General features: G+C 38.7%; 1 protein-coding gene across 1 annotated transcript in view; it reads right to left on the bottom strand.

The window, feature by feature from the left end:
- Positions 1–4,494: 4,494 nt before the first annotated feature.
- The window catches only part of LOC136845222 (pneumococcal serine-rich repeat protein-like), a 54,953-nt gene continuing 39,106 nt past the window's right edge, over positions 4,495–20,341 (bottom strand). The window contains exons 2-5 of the mRNA XM_067115297.1: positions 15,560–15,634; positions 11,768–15,442; positions 9,280–9,456; positions 4,495–7,215 (exon numbers count right to left, since the gene is read on the bottom strand). Of these exons, the coding sequence (XP_066971398.1) occupies positions 5,023–7,215; positions 9,280–9,456; positions 11,768–15,442; positions 15,560–15,634 (6,120 nt within the window). The 3' untranslated portion in view covers positions 4,495–5,022. The remainder of the gene's footprint in view (positions 7,216–9,279; positions 9,457–11,767; positions 15,443–15,559; positions 15,635–20,341) is intronic.

Here is a 20,341-nt window from a genome sequence, read left to right as displayed (position 1 = left end):
CCTCCAGAATCCCCAGTGTCTGTTTCAGATTCGAAGATAAACTTCGCTCCTTCCGCAAACTTCTGGTTATGTTCCCATTGAAAATACCAGCATGAAATTCCTCTCCTGTTTGTACTGTCGTACATCTTAGGCTTTCTCTGTTTTGTTAGCCTCGATTCGGTTTGTATTACAAACGCCTGTTCTGTTTCATTTATATATTTCGCCCCTCTGACTCTCTCTCTCTCTCTCTCTCTCTCTCTCTCTCTCTCTCTCTCTCTCTCTCTCTCTCTCTCTCTCTCTCTCTCGTGTTGGTGCAAAATATCTAAAGACTTTTTTCTTGGGAGTATCATTATGTATTTTAAGTTTATTTCCATCCCATAAACCTTAATAAATTAATATTTCAGTTCTTTGCAGACGTTCCGAAGTCCCTGTGTTGTGACTCATCTGCATAGCAGAGACTTGTCATTTTCTGTAAGAACAATGCTCATGAAAGTTCACATACAATTATAACTCGTAACAGAACAAGGATTCAGGTAAAGAAGAATTAACACGAGCACCAGTCTGGCTACATTTATAGTTCGGGTGGCGATGGGACGGGCAATTTGATTACATTATCTGATTACTGGACTGATAAATATTTGTTCAGACTTCTACATTCCCCCCTTAATTATGTCAAGTTCCCTTTATCCTCTAATGTTTTAACGGCTGGCTTATATTGTAACTCTCTCGTGGGAATTAGATTATGTTAAGGGATGAAAGTGTACAGTTTATTCTCATTATATAGATAAAATACTATACGACTTTACCTCCATTCCCCTCCAGCGAGAGAGATTTTAGAGGCAAAGCCAGGACACACGAGAGCTCGCGCTACCTGCCCTGTAGGTTAACTGCAGAGTCAAGATCTTTGACCCGTCTGTTATCTGTGAGGTCAAAAGTTCCTTGCCCCGAGAGTTATTCTCCCTGGAACGCTGGATTAAATCCACTGACGACTGGCTGGTCTTCATATCTTCTTGATAGGTGTGCTTTGTTGTGCCTCGTATCAAGCCTTGTAGTAATTGCAGTTGGTGACCCTGTGGCGTAATATTTACAATTCTGAAAGCCCTGTAGGGGGTTAGTGTCATCAGTGCACCTCGCGTGGTGCACTGTAGGCATTAATTGCTTAAGGGTCTTTGCAGCTTCCCTTCGGCCCCTAGCTGTAGCCGCTTTCATTTCTTTTACTGTACCTCCGTTCATATTCTCTTTCTTCCATCTTACTTTCCACCCTCTCTAATATTGCTTCACAGTGCAACTGCGAGGTTTTCCTCCTATTTCACCTTTCAAACCTTCTTATTGTCAATTGAGCTTTTCAGTCGAGAAACATGCCAAGTGCCATTTTTAAAATTATAATAAATTAAATTGAAAATACTTTGGCCCAGGATGGCGCTTGGCATGTTTCTCGACTGATAGCCTCAATTTCCCTTTCAGCGATGACTTCATAGGTCCCAGCGCTTGGCCTTTGGGCTAGATTCTGCATTCTATTCTGCAATGTTGAAAGGAACATTCCTAGAATTCATGGGTTTCTGAACATTCCTTTTCGTCTACTACGAAATGTCATTCACTTTCCGGTTCCGTCTTCCCTGGTGGGTATAAACTCGAAAAAATGACTCTGCGTTCCCTTTCCGCCCTTTTCATATCTTCTTTCCCGTAGGTTTGGTCCAAATGGCGTTATTTCTATCTATTTTGTCTCTTTGAAAAGTAGAAATGATTGACAAGTCACCCTGTTTCCGTCTTCCATAATTTATACCTTCAAGAAGCAGATCTGTTCTCGCTATTTTTGTTCCTGGGTTATTTTGGGACATCGGGTCTCCCGTCTTCTTGTCCTCTTCGCGCGCGCGCAAAAAAAAAAAAGAATATAAAACAGCAATTATTTAACAGGAATTACTGTAAAAACAAGCCAGTAATTATTTTCAAGCTAACTCTTTTTTCACAAGCTTACCTTTTTTTATTTCATCACCGCCGAACTTAGTCAAGCTTCTGAAAGGATTTGATTCAAATAAGCTTAGAGAATTGCAGCACAGTAATTCCCCCCTCAGCTTACAGACTGGGGAATTGCAGCCATCTTGAGAAAGCGCATTATGTCTTGGACTTCCCGTTGTCCAAAAACAAAAAAAAAAAAGGCCTAAAGGCATCGACAAAATCTTTCCTCTTCTTTTTATTTGAGTCCAGACATTTTGCCAGTAGGTGGCGTCTTAAGGGCCTCTTGAGATAGGACGCCTAAGTTTTTATTTTTTTTTTATTTTTTTGTGTAGGAGATGGTGAAGGGTTGCCTCCAGATTTTTTTTTTATAACTTCTTTTCAGAAAACCAGCATATCTGGTTGAGATTAAAAAGAGAAAAGCATTGGAAGACCAACCAGGGGTTCCGTTAGAACGTTTTTTGAGTGTTTTCGATTTCTTGAGTAGTTTCAAGTTGAAGGATTTGGATTCTTTTGTTTATTTGCTCCTAATTTGTGTCTTTATTAAGAGAGTTCATCTTTTATTTACGAAGGTGTAGGTATTTGCTTCCAGGGAAACTGATAATTATTCCACTTCATACAAAATTCCTTTACTTTTAAACAAACTGACATGTATGTATGCATGTACGTATGTATGTATGTATGTATGTATGTATGTATGTATGTATGTATGTATGTACTTATATATATAAATATATATATATATATATATATATATATATATATATGTATGTATGTATGTATGTATATATAGACATGTATTGAAAATAATATTTGTTTCCCGTAGTTCTATCTGTTTACCAAAGGATATTCAATAGACTCTTAAGCGTCATTCCAAATTCAATAGGGCTTCATAAGTAACTTCATTGTGACCGCAGATGACGTACTTAATTGGATTTGAAGGCACATTCATCCCGGCTCTTTGATCCTTCGTTGGCGCAGGCGCAGTAATGAGGGACATTAATTTGTCATCGCCATCTTATCATCGTCTTCCAGTTCATAAACAGATCTCGAAGTCGGAATGAATGATGAGGCTGGTCTTCCCTTTTACAAAGGATTATACCCCAAAGTGAATTTATGATCTGAGGAAGTTTTGCATTTTAATTTTGCATTTCCTTTCGAAGAGATGGGAAAGGGTGTTGGGTTGTCGTAGGCTAATCGAATTCCATTTTCTTTAACGCTATCTGGAGAGAAGTGGCTTCAGGTTCGGATACTATTATTATATATATATATATATATATATATATATATATATATATATATATATATATATATATATATACACATATATATATTAACTTTATCACATACACAATTGTTCTGTGCAATAGTAAAATTACTAAAAGGACCTCATTCAAACTGGATGGTATCTAATGGAGTATTTATTCAGAAAAAGTTACAAGCTGTTTGTCCAAAAAAACTTGTAACTTTTTCTGAATAAATATACGTACATACACACACACACACACACACACACACATATATATATATATATATATATATATATATATATATATATATATATATATATATATATATATATATATATATATATATATATTTCAGTTGTAAGATCCTATTCCCACTCATGCATAAATATTACTTGGAACTAGCAATGAGAGAAAAATCCTTCCTAATCTCATGGGTGAACTTGAACGTACATCAGAGATGCGAAGTTTTCCAAGGAATTATGCTGAAATATCGAGGAATTTTGTTTTGGTTTTCTCTTTGTCATTTTAGCTTCCATTTCTCATGAGACTACGTTTGTGATTGCTTCCTCACTTTTTCAAATCCAATTTCTTTATGAACCGAGTCTGCGTGGGATGAAAACCTTTTGTTGTAATATATTTCCAATATTTAAAATATCCTTCGTGCATTTTTCATTTATTCTTTCTTCCATTCTGTGGATGATAAATAACCATTCAAAATGAGGACATTAATCGTTATTTGTTTGAAGAGAGAGATGTCGTACATTCGTGCAGTTGTTGCCTTACCTCCATCATAAGCGTTCTTTCACATGTCCTTCAGAATTGAAGTAGGATTTCAGAGTTTATTTAAGATTGCTTTTTGTCCTGATTATTAGTATGCTATAACCATTACCGAGGATACCAAGTTTTCGTAAATAATTTAGCAGACAGCTGAAAATTATGTTGTTATCAATTTTCTTTCAGCAATTGTAATTTTCTCCTCTCCTCTGTGGAGAATAAATATTTCTTTTGTTGAGAGTAAGTTAATCTGTTGTCAAAACGATACTGAAATAATGTCTTTTCAAAATAATTGTTCGGTATTAGATACCTGTCCCTTCGTTGTTAATCACTGTTATCTTATAAAGATGAAAAATTATAAGACGAATTACTAGCCATTTAATCGTACTTTCTTTCTTCTCTTTCAAATTTCAAATCTTCTGAAATAGTCAGTAAAAAATTTATTGAAAGAGTCTTTAACGTCATTTGCTTGATGAGGTCATAGATTTGGAATTAGTTCTTAGAGAAAAGAAATAAAGGAATGATAAAAACACATGTAAGAAAGCCAATGTTTTTCTTTATTTCAGTTCGGTCTTTCAATATTGGCGACCTCAGTCAGCACCTCACTTGTTTATTACTAGTTTTACTTACAGCGTATAGCCTAGAATACTTATGCAGAAGTACATTTCAAATACTGCTTGATAGAGAGTAAACTTAGGTATGTGGTCAGTTCCAGAATTTTAAATATCAGTATAAATAAGGAATAAATAGATTAAATGTTAATGTGAAGACATCGAGAAACTTTCACCATATTTGCGCAGGAACGGACTTTGTTAGAGGATGGTAGACTGTAACAACTTAAGATACTATTTACAGTAGAGTGAATTATATGTATATTTTTTACATCGTACTATCTTGATAACTATACAACATCTATTATTACGCGTAGACACTATTTTCAGATTGGCATCCTAGCACCTCTTAAGTACTCACAAATAAATATAAGCACAGGCTTCTTCCTAACCCAGGCTCCCAAGCTAAAAGACAGTCAAATTTGGCACGCGAAGACTACTAATTATGTACACATTTATTTGGTTGACCTGTTAATAGTAACGGATCCGGTGGCCTCATAGCGGTGAACTGCCGGCGTGAAATGGGAGATTACATTTGAAACTCTGTCTGGTGACTTCACAGAAACTGTACGCGAGAGAGATACTTGTGCAGGTTTAAGGGGAGCTGGGGCTGGAGCTGGGGCTGGGGCTGGTGATACTGGTTTGGGAGCAGTGATGGATTTAGCTCTAATGGGAGCAGCTGGAGCTGCAGGTGCTGGTACTCTGGGAGCATTTCGAGAGCCCTTGTTGATGACAACACTGCCAGTTGCTTCATACCTGTGATCAGCTGGATTAAAGTGGGAAATTACGCTGGAAGTTCTTTCAGGGGTTTTGATAGAAACTGTGCGGGAAAGAGATAATTGGGACTCAGCCTGTGGTGCTGGAGCTTGGACCTGTACTGGAGCTCTTACAATAACAGGTTGAGGAGCCTGAACAACGGGTTCTTGAACTATCAGTCGTCTTGGTGTTTGAGATTCTTGGTTGATAACGACAGATCCAGTTGCTTCATATCTGTGATCAGCAGGAGTGAAATGAGAGATTACACTGGAAACTCTTTCAGGTGTTTTTACTGAGACAGTACGAGACAGTGATGACTGTGCCCGAGATGATGAGGAGATGGACTTTGCACCAGATGAAAGAGCTGCTACAACTGGTTGAATGCGGGCAGGGGCAGGTGCAGGTGCAGGTGTAGGTGCAGATCTAGGGGCAGATACAGGAGCGGGAATTGCTGGTTGTGGTGATCTTACCACAAATGTATCAACAGATTTTCGTGATCCAGAAGAAGCACTATTTATGGCAACGGATCCTGTAGCCTCATACCTGTGGTCAGCTGGTGTGAAGTGGGATATAACGCTGGAGATTCTGTCAGGTGTTTTCACTGAGACTGTGCGTCTTAGAGATTTTTCATCAGTAGAAAATGATTGTTTCTTCTGTGACACAGATTTTACAACTACTGGAGCCACTCTTTCGGGTGCTTGAACTGTGACTTTGCGGATTTGAGGTGGTGCAACAGCAGGAACCACTCTTGCTGCACTAGAAGAGGCAGATCTTGAACCTTGATTGATGTGAACAGATCCGGTGGCTTCATACCTGTGATCTGCAGGGGTAAAGTGTGATATTACACTTGAAACTCTGTCTGGAGTTTTAATTGATACAGTTCGACTAAGAGAAGATTGGGATCCCGAGGAAACAGCTTGAGATACTGGAAGTGGTGCTGGGGATGGTGCAGGGGACTGCACAGGGGCAGGAGCAGCTGGTACAGAAACAAATGATGCTTGTGATGATCGTGATGATGCTGAAGAGGAGGATTTTTGGTTAATGTTTACACTCCCAGTGGCTTCAAACCTATGATCGGCTGGTAAGAAATGGGAGATAACACTAGATTCTCTCTCAGGGGTTTTAATTGAGACAGTGCGAGACAGTGAGGACTGGAATGAGCTTGATGATCTGACAGGTGCAGAGGCTTGCTGGGATGAACTTGATCTAGAGGACTGGAACTCGGCAGACGAGAAATCTTGTCCTCTTGATTCTTCAGAGGATGCTTGGTTGATTGTGACCCTTCCTGTTGCATCAAAACGGTGTTCATTGGGGGTAAAGTGGGATATCACAGAAGATACCCTTTCTGGAGTCTTAATTGAAACTGTCCTAGAGAGAGATGACTGGGAAGATCTTGAAGCAGAACTGCCAGATGCACTTAATTTTTCAGAGGTTGCTGCTGATGAACCAGATGCTGAGGAAGACAAAGACTGGGAAGAGCTTAAGCTTTGACTACTTGCTCCTGATGCAAAAACGCTCTTGGCAGAGCCAGAGGAGCTTGAGCTCTGGCTCTGTGCCCTTGAAGAGGAAGAGTGAGATGAACCAGAATCACGGATGACGGAGAAACCATTGGTATGGGCTTCGGGTCCCAAGGACATTGACATTGCTGGCACAGACCCGGATGATGATGATCTTTCAGTTTTCAATGCTTCAGCTAAGGATTCAGCAAACAAGGCAGCTGAATTCTGGTCAAAGTTCATTGCTGTGGATTCAACGAATTGGTTATTGACCCCTGAAACAGCAAAATCAGAAAACCTGGTGATTCCCTTGTTGGAAAACACTGTGGCAGGAGCAAAGAGGTCAGCCTTCGTTTTCTTCATGGCGATGCCTGAATCCCTGCGGCTAACTGTTACCTGTAACCAGTATAGAAGGTTAGTTAGAAAAATAACTGAAATTGAAACCAGATGACTATTAATACAGCATAGATTCAGGAAAAATAACTTTTGGCACCAAGATTTAAAAAAAAAAAAACTTAAATAACATACATACCACTAGTCTCTGAAAGAAAAGGCAGATCTCTCGTTTCACAAATTTTGTTCATTGTAAAGTTTTACCTTCTGTTGGTAATTGACGGAGATATGAGTCATTAAGTTCTTAAATGAAAGTAATACGCAGTCGAATTTATAATACTTATTTAAGATGCTGCAATATGTTTTCTGGATTTTATAAGTTGAATTTTAAGATTTTTAGAAATTAGACCTAGAACAATAACGGTTAGTCTGGGTGCAAAGAAATGTTATCACCAGAGAGCCCTTTACCACATGCATTACTCTTAGAGTTCTAATATATGAGCAGCAGGTTATAGACCAACACACACACACACACACACACACACACACACATATATATATATATATATATATATATATATATATATATATATATATATATATATATATATTTTTTATGCAGAAACACACTCACACACACACACACACACATATATATATATATATATATATATATATATATATATATACATACATACATACATACATATACATACATATATAGTGCTGTATCATTCATATATCTTTTCTACATAATCTTCTCCATCATAAGAAACTCAGAATAAATAGAAAAATAAAATCAAAAGGAAGAAAGAAATTCTCTTGCACAAAAGCCGGAATACTCCACAGAATAGAAAACAAATCACTACTTTAGTCATGAGAAAACTGGAAGTACACCCAATAGAAATTACTGCCCCTACATTTATTAGTTACTTTACCTTGCTCATTCAGCGAATAATCGTTTATTACACCATTCTATTTCCACTACAGATAAATGGCCAAACGCTGATAGTTTACAACTAGTATTCATTCACAAACTTTAATCTCCATTCAACTAAACCCTTGCACCAAATGGAATGGCTGTAAAGATAAGGAAACTCTAGGTGGATACGTCTACAGCACTACGGTCGGAAACTCACCCAGTAGCTTGCTAATTGCATACTGTGAATAGTTCATTAACGCATTAGGCCCAAAATAGCTTAGCAGCACGAATTAATGGTTCCTGCTAATTACTAGCCTGGTCGCCAGACTACAAACAGGAGGCGTGCTGTAAGTCGTTCATCAAAATTTGCATAAATTATGTAAAGTCAAAGTCATTTGAAGCATGTGTTTACTTCCATTGAGCTTCAAAAGGCTTTTTCTTTTTCTGTTAAAATCTATGCATTTTATATTTTCATAACAGTCAAACCTTGTTCAGTATGAATATCTGCATGAACTTTACCTTGTCTTCTTTAAGCTATGGCAGGTTATACAATGAAATTAGTAAGTTATGGTCTGTGTGTGTTTAAGCTAGGGAACCTCAAGTTATGGTGTTGAGAGTTTCTACTTATGGTCTAGGGAGTGTCATGTTATGGCCCAGGGAACTTTAATTTACGGTCTAGGTGAGTTTGAGTTATGGACTAGTTGGGATCTTCAATTTATGGTTTAGGGAGGTTCAAGTTATGGTCAAGGGAGCTTCAAGGTATGGTCAAGGGAGTTTCAAGTTATGGTGCGTGGAGCTTTAAGTTATGGCCAAAGTCATTTCAAGCTATGGTATAAGGAGTTTCAAGTTATGGTTAAGGGAGCTTCAAGTTAGCCTGTGACCTAGGGAGCTCCAAGTTATGGTCTAAGGAGTTCTGAGTCATGTTCTTGGAGAGTTCAAGTTATAGCTTAGGGAATTTCAAGTTATGGTCTAGGGAGTTCAAGTTAACATCATGGCGAGTTCAAGTTATGGTGTAGGGAGCTTCAAATTATGACCTGGGTGAGTTTCCAGCCTTACCACAGAGACAACGCAAGATAACTAACCATGCAAGAGGAGAGAAATCTATAGCCCCAAAGACAACAAATCTATATATACTCTTCCATACAAAATAAAAAAAAATACATCAAAAAGAGGAGATTGTTTCTAAATGCTGTACAGGCGTGTACCTGATAGCCCTTGACGGGATGGGCAATGTAGGTGTAGTTATACAGGTAGGCATCGGGGAGGAGGACAGTGTACCATCCTCGGGTAATGCCATCTGCCCCTACCCACTCGTCACGACATTGGTAATTGGTGTTTTCGTGGTCCTCAACGCAAAGGTTGAAGTAGTACTCGTCCCGTACCTGAGAAGGGCATACAAGGAATACAACAGGTCTCTTCGAGCTTCTTTTTTTTGGGGGGGGGATACAAGATCCGTATGGTTCCTCTTGGCCCGCTCAGGGTAACATGCATGAATGTAGATTTCTTTTTAACTTCATTTAAATGGCATAATTCTCAGCGTTTATATATGTATTGTGTCAATATTTAAATTATATATATGATTTGTATGATTTAGGGTATGTGTTTTGTATATATCTTTTAGATTATGTATGTTTTGTATCATTATTTATATTGTATGTTTTGTACCATTATGTAAATTATATATGTTTTGTATCATTTAAAATATATGTATTTTGTATCATTTAAATTATGTATGTTTTGTACCATTATTTAAATTAATAATGTTTTGTATCATTATTTCAATGGGATATGTTTCGTATCATTATTTAAATTAATAGAGTTTTGCATCATTATTTAAATTGTATATGTATTGTATCACTATTTAAATTATATCTGTTTTATATCGTTTTATTTTTATTACCATAGACATAGTTATTTAGGATCCTTGTGGAATTTACATAATATTTCCTTGTAGTGTGTATGGCTAATATTAAAAAGGCTGCCACCTGTTCTTGTTTTGGATAATGGATATGTAAATGACTGCTAATAATTGACTTACTGCAAAAACACCTAAAAATTGGCATTTTCAGAGAACTGTTAATGCCCTGATTGCACAAGTGAGAATAAAAAATGTTTACGAAAACATACAGCAGAAAATGAATCACATTTAAGTAATAAAATCATGATATTCTGTAAAGTAACATTGGAGAAGTTCGTAGCTGATGTTATTTGTTATTTTTTCTAGCCTTTTTCGATATTTTTACGCTGTTATTGCTAGGTAAGGAGCAGAGATAGCAGAGAGCACGAATGCTGTTTCTCCTTAGACGAATCACTGTTATCGATATATTTGATATTTATCCTAATAAATGCTAAGCGAAATTAATAAGAGAATTATGATTTTGCAGCGTTACTTTTAAATTTCGGTCTGTCGTATCATTTGGGAAAAGTGAATGGTCACATTAATTTACATAGCCATGCTTCAGAAAACTCTTAGATAAATTTTTATGTTGCAAAAAAAGATTTGACATAAAAGGCAATAATTTTTCTTTTGGGACTTTCTTTCCTTCTTAAAAAACCAGAAATATAAAAATGATTTGACTCTTCATTCTTCTTCCATTTTTTTTCTAATTGAAGAAAAAAACGTTTAGAAAAAATGAAAAGAAAGAGCAAGAATTGGTGTGTAATTTTAACCTCTAAAGTGGTACTTCAAACGGGTACATTCCATGCTATTTCTATATCGCATGCGTAACTATTTTGTTCTAAAGATAACTACACCGTGCAAGAAGAAAATAGCTATATTTTCACTACAGAGAGATAGAGAGTTATCCTATGAAATTAAAAGTAAAGAAAATACATTGCATCGCGTTCATTATCAGTAAAATAACTTAGGCTGAGCTTGTACCCCGAAAGGTATAACAGAAACTATAACGATGGTGATAATAAATAAGAATGCGGAACTGATTTGGGTTTAGCAATCTTGATCATTTCTGCTTTTTTACGTCAACAGGAGGCATTACAACAGTGGAATAGAGTTTGTACCCTTAAAGAAAAATGCGTGTACTTTCACGTAAAGATTCAAAGTTAGAAAGCAAGTGTTGATTCAAATTGAAAATAGCATGATATTATAAAATGAGCGTATTTCCTTTTGTGCATACATGCTCATTTTTCAATCCGGAATGGAAAAATAAATGTTTTCGAACATACTTGCGATTTTATATGCTACCTCTGAATTATTCCAAAACAAAACAGCGAGAATTTATAAGTGGACACCGGTTTGTTTGTCAGAAAAAACTGATGACAAAAAGAAGAAACAAAAATTTACCGTTATTGTAGAAATGGATCTCTAACAGCTATCACAGGCAATAACACCGATAAATCTCAAACGTACATGAAATTCTAGGCTGTAGAATAACCTCCAAATATTACCTTTATTTCTCTATAAAAGTATTAAACCTGTTAAGCAGTGCAGTCTCATTTTCGGCAGCTAATGTGTTCACTGCAGTTGTGAAAAAAATAGCTGTATGTGCTGTTCATACAGATGAGTTAAAATAGTTTCCTTGTGCTCTATAGTTATCATTTTAGTTTCGATAATGTAATGTCCATTAAAAATACAGATGTGCAATATATATATTGCTGTGTGGTGAAAAGCACATGAAGCTTGCTTAGCAAATGCAATGTTATATATACACTTTTTGTTATGAAGCTGCAACTTACCCCATCATCAACCTCTTCCTGTCTCACTTGAGCAACTGCTGCACCTGATGCACGAGCCTCTGCTCTGAAGGCTTCTAGTTCAGCCTGAAGGTCAGAGGACAAAGATGATGAGCTGGCGTGTGTTACCACTGGAGCTAGTCGATAGGACCCAGATAAGGACTGCGATGACGTAAAACCAGACCCAGAGCTGGAGGAGGCACTGGAAGCATCAGCCCCGCTGTGTGAACCACTTTGAAAAGATGATGATGAAGAAGAAGAAGATTGTGAACTAGCAGCTGCCGCACTAGATGATGAGTGACGATTTACTGAAGACTGCCTAAAAGAAGAGCCTTGACTTGAAGAGCCTGAGGATTTTGTGAATGCTCTCCCAGACGAAGATGAACCACCAGTCGAAGATGAACCAGCAAACAAAGATGAACCAGCAGATGAAGATGAACCAGCAGACAAAGATGAACCAGCAGACGAAGATGAACCAGCAGACAAAGATGAACCAACAGACGAAGATGAACCAGCAGACAAAGATGAACCAGCAGACAAAGATGAACCAGCAGACAAAGATGAACCAGCAGACGAAGATGAACCAGAGATTGTTACACTACCAGAGGCCTCAAAACTGTGATCTTCTGGTGTAAAATGGGAATGAACATCAGAGTCTCTCTCTGGAGTTTTAACAGAGACTGTCCTTGTTAATCCAGATCTTGAGCTTGATGATGAACCTGCACTTGAAGCGTGTGAAAGAGAGGCTGCCTGAGACCTTGAAGAGGAAGCTTGTGAAAGAGAGGCTGCCTGAGACCTTGAAGAGGAAGACCTGGCAGATGATGATCCTGAACCTTGGTTAATTATCACACTACCTGTGGCATCATAACGATGGTCAGCAGGTACGAAATGGGAAATTACATTTGTTTGACGATCTGGAGTTTTCACAGAAACAGTTCTAGCAAGAGATTTCTGAGTACTGGCTGAAGCACTCTGTTGGATTGGAGAAAGCACAACAGGAACTGGGGCTGGGGCTGGGGCAGGACGTGGTGCAGGAGCAGGAGCTCGACTGACAACCGCTACTGGGGTTTCACGAACAGGAGATGGAGCTGGTGAAAATTGAGTAGCAGAAGCTTTTGCTGAACTGGATGTAGCCTGGTTAATTACAACACTACCAGTGGCATCATACCTGTGATCAGCAGGAGTGAAGTGGGAAATAACATTTGAGACACGGTCTGGTGTTTTCACTGATACGGTACGAGCAAGGGATTTCTGGCTGGCAGTTCCAGTACTTGAAGTTACTTGGAGAGGAGCAACTGGGGCAGGAGCTGGGGCCTTTTTTACAGAATGTTGTCTAGGAGCCAAGGGGACTGGTAAAGGTGCAACTTTAGGGATGGAAACTTTTGCTGAACTGGATGACCCCTGGTTAATAACAACACTGCCAGTAGCTTCATATCTGTGGTCTGCAGGAGTGAAGTGTGAGATTACACTGGATGCACGCTCTGGCGTTTTTATTGATACGGTACGAGCAAGAGATTTCTGGGTCTTGGCTTCTGTACTAGTTTGTACTTGGACAGGAGCAGCTAAGACAGGGGCCTTTTCCACTGGTGCTGGTCTGAAAACAAGAGGTGCAGGAGTTGGAAGGGGTGCAGCTCGAGTAGGAGAAACTTTTGCTGAGCTGGAAGAAGCCTGGTTAATGATTACACTGCCAGTAGCATCATACCTGTGATCTGCTGGGGTAAAGTGGGAAATTACATTTGAGACACGATCAGGGGTCTTCACTGACACAGTACGAGAAAGTGATTTTTGGGAGCTAGCTAAGACACTTGCTCGTGAAATGGCTGGAACAGCAGGTGCTGGTGCTTGAGTTAGAGCTGGCGCTCGCACTGGAGCTGGAGCTGGTGCTGGGGCAGGAGCAGGCTTAAAAGATACAAGAGCAGGTGCAGGTGCAGGAGCTCGAGCTGCTGTTTTTGCTGAGCTTGATGAGGCTTGGTTAATTAAGACACTACCTGTAGCTTCATATCTGTGATCAGCTGGAGTGAAATGTGAGATGACACTTGAAACACGCTCTGGCGTTTTCACTGATACAGTGCGAGCAAGGGATTTCTGGGTCTTAGCTTCTGTACTAGCACGTGCTTGTATAAGAGTAGGTGGTACAGGAACTACTGCCTTTTGGATAGGTGCTGGCCTGTCAACAACTGGTGCTACTGGGGGCCGTGGAGCTCGTGGGGTAGAAAGTTTTGCTGAACTTGATGATGCTTGGTTAATTACTACACTACCTGTAGCATCGTATCTGTGATCTGCTGGGGTGAAGTGAGAAATTACACTTGACACACGCTCAGGGGTCTTTACTGAAACAGTACGAGCAAGGGATTTTTGAGTGCTAGCTGAGGAACTGGCACGTGACAGGGAAGGGGCAGCAGGAGCTGGCGCTGGTCTGGGGGTTCGAGGAGAGGGAGCAGGAGCTGCAGGAAGAGGTGCTCTGGGTTGTGAAAATCGATGTGTAGAAGTTCCTGCAGAACTGGATGAGGCTTGGTTAATAAGAACACTCCCAGTGGCTTCATATCTGTGATCAGCAGGAGTAAAGTGGGAAATCACACTTGAGACACGCTCTGGTGTTTTCACTGATACGGTACGAGCAAGTGATTTTTGAGTTTTAGCTCCCTGGCTTTGAGAAAGGATAGCTGGAGCTGGGGCAGCTGGAGCTGGGGCAGCTGGAGCTGGGGCAGCTGGAGCTGGAGCAGCTGGAGCTGGGGCTGGGGTACGTGGTTTAGCAGATCTTGGAAGAGATGGCACTTGAGGTACTGGAAGTTTGGCTGAACTAGATGCAGCTTGATTAATGATAACACTTCCAGTGGCATCATACCTGTGATCTGCTGGAGTAAAATGAGAAATGACACTTGAGACCCGTTCTGGAGTTTTCACTGATACAGTACGAGAAAGAGATTTCTGTGTGTTAGCAGAGACACTGGCACTTGACCTGGAGATAACAGCAGGAGCTGGAGCAGGCGCTGGGGCTGGGGCAGGAGCAGGAGCAGGAGCAGGCTTTAGAGCTACCTGAACAGGTGCTGAATGCCGAGGTGCTGAAGATCTTGGTGAACCGGAGGAAGATTGGGTAATAACAACACTACCAGTAGCATCATATCTGTGGTCAGCAGGGGTGAAATGAGATATTACATTTGATACACGGTCTGGTGTTTTCACAGAGACAGTGCGTGCAAGCGACTTCTGAGTACCTCCAATATTTTGACTTCTTGGCGCTGGCCTTGGAGATGCTACTGAAATGATGGCAGGGGTAGGGGTAAACGTACGTTGGGAACTAGGAATACTAATAGGGGAAACAGCACGTGGGACACTGACAACTCTTGGCTTTGCAGAGGATCCAGTACCAATCTGAACACTGCCAGTTGCTTCATACCTGTGGTCAGCTGGAGAAAAGTGAGAAATTACACTTGATGATCTCTCTGGAGTTTTAACACTAATGGTCCTAGACAGAGAAGGAGCAGGGGCTGATCGAACAGGTACAGCAGCTTGTACAGGCCTAGGATCATCGTCAACTAATGATTTGGCAGATGACTCTGATTCTCTGCTGATCTGGACAGATCCTGTAGCATCGTATCTGTGGTCGGCAGGTAGGAAATGTGAAATAACATTGGAAACCCTCTGAGGGGTCTTCACAGACACTGTTCGGCTCAAGACCTGCAAAGAAACAAAGAAGGTCCAATTTTAATTAAACTTTTGTAGTGGTGATGTTGAATGAAACTAAATTTACAGAAGACAAGAAGGTGTTTTTGGAATGGGACATCTTGAACTCACCTCAGATGATTCGTCGTGGGAGCTGGAAGGAAGTTTTGCGCCCAGGACGCAGGTCGCCAGGACCAGAACCAGGACCTGGAAAAATGAATTAAAGATTTTAGTATAACATCTTGGGCTTAGAATGATTGCGAATTATAGAAGATAAGGGTCTGCTAAAGTTTAACGCATATTCATACAGACACACACAACTTGCACTGTAATGTAACTTCCCTCAAATATACCCCAAGTGGTGTAAAGACTAGAAGAAACATAGAGAGAGAGAGAGAGAGAGAGAGAGAGAGAAAATGCATTACGAATGGGAGTTGTTTACGCAAATGAAGCTAATGATAAGGAAAAGCTTTTCTTGAAATCTGCGGTTCTCTCTGTCTCTCATTTTCTGCTCATAATTGGAATGTCAGCTTCTGACGTTTTTTGATGGGTATGCTAATTTGACATTATTGAATATTTTGTTAATGCAGCACAATTTTTATTTATTAAACATTGGTTTCCACAGACACACACCATATATATATATATATATATATATATATATATATATATATATATGTGTGTGTGTGTGTGTATATATATTTATATATATATATATAAATATATATATATATATATATATATATATATATATATATATATATATATATATATATATATATATATATATATATGTGTGTGTGTGTGTGTGTGTGTGTGTGTGTGTGTGTTTGTATGTAATATATATACATATAAATATATACATATTCTGTACGTACATGCATTCATATATATATATATATATATATATATATATATATATATATATATATATATATATATATATAGATAGAGAGTAAATTTCTGACTCACGTTGGGATCGAACCCAGGTCCGTTGGGTGGAAGGCAAGGGCGCTATCCACTAGGCCATACAAGTCGAAAAGAAGTTGGAACCTGAGAGCAACTGCACCCAAGGAATCACCTGGGCAAGCTAACTGCTTGCATACCAGCGAGTTTTCCCCAACTTCCCGACTCAGCAATGACCCAATAGACAGCATATCATTCGAATTATCCCTTCTGAGTGAATAAGATAGAAATCATCAACACACAATCACGTGTGGAACAGAAATAAATTTCTGACTCACGTCGGGATCGAACCCAGGTCTTTCAGGTGGAGGGCAAGGGCGCTATCCACTAGGCCATACAAGTCTAAAAGAAGTTGGAACCTGAGAGCAACTGCACCCAAGGAATTACCTGGGCAAGCTAACTGCTTGCATACCAGCGAGTTTTCCCCAACTTCCCGACTCAGCAATGACCCAATAGACAGCATTTCATTCGAATTATCCCTTCTGAGTGAATAAGATAGAAATCATCAACACACAATCACGTGTGGAACAGAAATAAATTTCTGACTCACGTCAGGATCGGTTAGACTTGTATGGCCTAGTGGATAGCGCCCTTGCCTTCCACCTGAAAGACTTGGGTTCGATCCCGACGTGAGTCAGAAATTTATTTCTGTTCCACACGTGATTGTGTGTTGATGATTTCTATATATATATAGGTACGTATGTATGCATGTATGATGTATGCGTGTGTATATTAACACTAAGTTAAAGTCTGTATGTTTGGTTATACATACGCTGCTATGAATACACGCGAAACAACAGAAGTGAAATATCCAACACTGAACAAAAACCTGAACACAAAAGTGAAACAATAAAAAAAAAAAGAAACGCACTGATAAAAGAACCAAATTAATATTCAGATGATAAAGTAAATAAATATACGAAATTTATGCATCCATATGTATAAATAAATAAGCGGGAGGACAAATGAATTAATAAACAATAAACAATGAAAAGCATTGTACACTTGGTGGCAGCATGAAAAGGCAGTCGCTAACATCTAACAAAAATCTGGTCGTTCTTTAATTAAGCAAAATCGAGGAAGCAATTAGCTTGACATTTGCTTTGCATCAGGAATTTCTGGGGAGACGAGTTTTTTTTTTATTATTTTTTTTATAATTCCTCCGTTATTATTTTTTCCCCGTTTTATTTTTTTTTTTTTCATTTAACGTAGTTTTATCATTCGCTATTTTTGTCTATTTCTATTTGGTTTTCTTTGTTCTCGATAAGGATATCGTTATTACTGAATTATTGGTCGCTTGATGTCATGCTGTAGACGAAGTTTATGGCTAAGTGAATGGTGTATGATGATATGTGTTTTATATATATATATATATATATATATATATATATATATATATATATATATATATATGTATATATATATGTATATATATATATATATATATATATATATATATATATATATATATAAGCTGACCCACAAAAGTCTGTTAACCACCTGGTATAGAGTGCGCTGTTTAGTTCAACGCAGGGGATTTTTTCAGGAGTCTCTTGGGGTCGACCCCTATTCACTGCCTGGCCTAGCGAAGTCTTTAATAACTAAACTGCAGGAAGCATACACACACACACACACACACACACATATATATATATATATATATATATATATATATATATATATATATATGTGTGTTTGTAAGTATATATATATATATATATATATATATATATATATATATATATATATATATATATATATATATATATATATAGAGAGAGAGAGAGAGAGAGAGAGAGAGAGAGAGTGTATATTCTTATATTTAGGGTCCATATCGATGTATAGCATATCTTTTCTTAACTGTGATTATGTTGTTCTCAGTAACTTTTCATACTATTCGTTGTACTTTTTATTTACGACTATTATTATTATTATTATATATGTGCTTGAGTATCATTTTGTAAGTTAATATTCAGAAAGAGAGAGCGAGAGAGAGAGAACACATTCAGTCATCACATTCAGGTTTCTCTCCATTGTGACAGATTGACCATTGTTCAGAGTATGCTAGAACGCGCCTTAGATTATGCGTGGGTTATTCAAGTTATGTCACCTGGGTTATGCTTAATCTTAGGGTGTTGTCCCCATAAGGTTTATACATTCAGTTATCGCCCACCCCTTTTATATGTCGTGGGATTAGGATTTACAGTTTTTTATTTTTGCTCCAGTGAAAGGCGTGAATACCTAATCTCTCTCTCTCTCTCTCTCTCTCTCTCTCTCTCTCTCTCTCTCTCTCTCTCTCTCTCTCTCTGGGCACCTAGAGGTAAAGAATTCTTTTCAGAGCCGTGTAACTGGTTTTGAGAACAAAAAAAAAAAAAAAATCTGTCCTCTGTGCACATTTGGATCGATTCAAGACGACTTATTAACGCTTGCTTGAAGATACCAATCTTCTTTTAAACTTTTTTTTTTTAATATTCGATAGAAATAAGCAGCAGGTCCTTCTTTAATTTATGCCTCTGACCTATTCACTAATTCCTGCTCGTCCAAATATCACATTGCATCATCTTTCACTCCAGAAAAATATGAGACACCCAATTAACATGGGTGTTTGGACTTCTCTATCATGATTCATGTGTCGGACCGTAATACCTTCTTACTTTCACTCCATGCCCACCGAATCCCCGGGTATTGTATAGCCTTGTGCCCTGAGACTATCGTAAAATTTGGTCATCGAACCGGTGACCTTTTTGGATGATCGCGCGCTGTTGGCTGGAATGTCCCGGCCTGTTGCTGGAACGCCTTTGTTTCGAAGGCGCGTTCAATACCACAGTTTTCTTTCTCACATCCATATACTTCTTTTGTTTACTTGGCGCCGTTCAGCACGTGGTGACGAGAAACGTATGCGTTCCTTCCGTGTTGAATGAATCGAGAAGTACATTGACAGAATCAAAGAAGACAGTCGTTCGTGCCCCCAAAGAATGCGGCCATGGTCTGGAAGGCAAAGGTGGGCTGCTGGAACCTTTCCAGGAAAGTGCCCTGACGTAGCTGACTGGTCAAGCATGAACTCCACTTTGGCCCTGTTCCCTTGTACAACATTCGAAAGACGTTATCGTGTGAAATGTTATGAGATTGCCTACATATGACGATAGGCCATGTTTTCTTGTACAGCATATGAAGATGTAGCGATGTTGAACGTTCTGAAGTGATGTATGTTTTTCTACGCATGGACACATTTAGAAGACAGTGACATATCTCCTGGCGTGAGTGTCCTAAAGTGAATGTAATATGGCTTTGGTTTGTTTCAGTGAGGTTTCTCAGCTTTAAGAATGATTTTGCATTTTTGCAAGCGTTAGTTTCTTTCTATCATTCTTGTGTGCGCCTGCGCACAGACTTATTTTCATGTCTTCGTAGTAAGAAAAAAAAATTATATAACATTGCCTTTATTATGTAATAAAAATCCACAATCATATAAATTGTGTTGATACATAATTGTGGATTTTTGTTACATAACAGTGTATCACGATATTGTTAGTTTCATAGCATCGCCATTATTATTATTATTATTTTTATTATTATTATCATAAGCTATGCAACGTCGTGTGGATTCCATAATGATATTTCAGTCATAATATGTCAAAATCAATCCTGAGAGCAGTCTAGACCATGCTAAGCTCTCATTATCGACGAGAGCTGAGCTGACTCTCAAAAGCTCTCAGAGGAGATCTGAAGATAAGTTCTGAGAGCTTTCTCTCATTATGATCATTATTATTGTAATTAATCCTTCCTCCTGGAAACCATCATTATCATTATTATTATAAGCCGTAGGGGGGTAGTGCCATCAGTGTACCTCACGAGGCGCACTGTAGGCATTACCAAAGGTTCTTTGCAGCGTTCCTTCGTCTCCTAGCTGCAACCCCTTATCATTCCTTTTGCTATACCTCCATTCATGTT

The sequence above is a fragment of the Macrobrachium rosenbergii genome, chromosome 13, assembly GCF_040412425.1.
Source record: "Macrobrachium rosenbergii isolate ZJJX-2024 chromosome 13, ASM4041242v1, whole genome shotgun sequence".
In the NCBI taxonomy this organism is placed as follows: domain Eukaryota; kingdom Metazoa; phylum Arthropoda; class Malacostraca; order Decapoda; family Palaemonidae; genus Macrobrachium; species Macrobrachium rosenbergii.
This window is presented reverse-complemented; position numbering and strand designations above follow the sequence as displayed.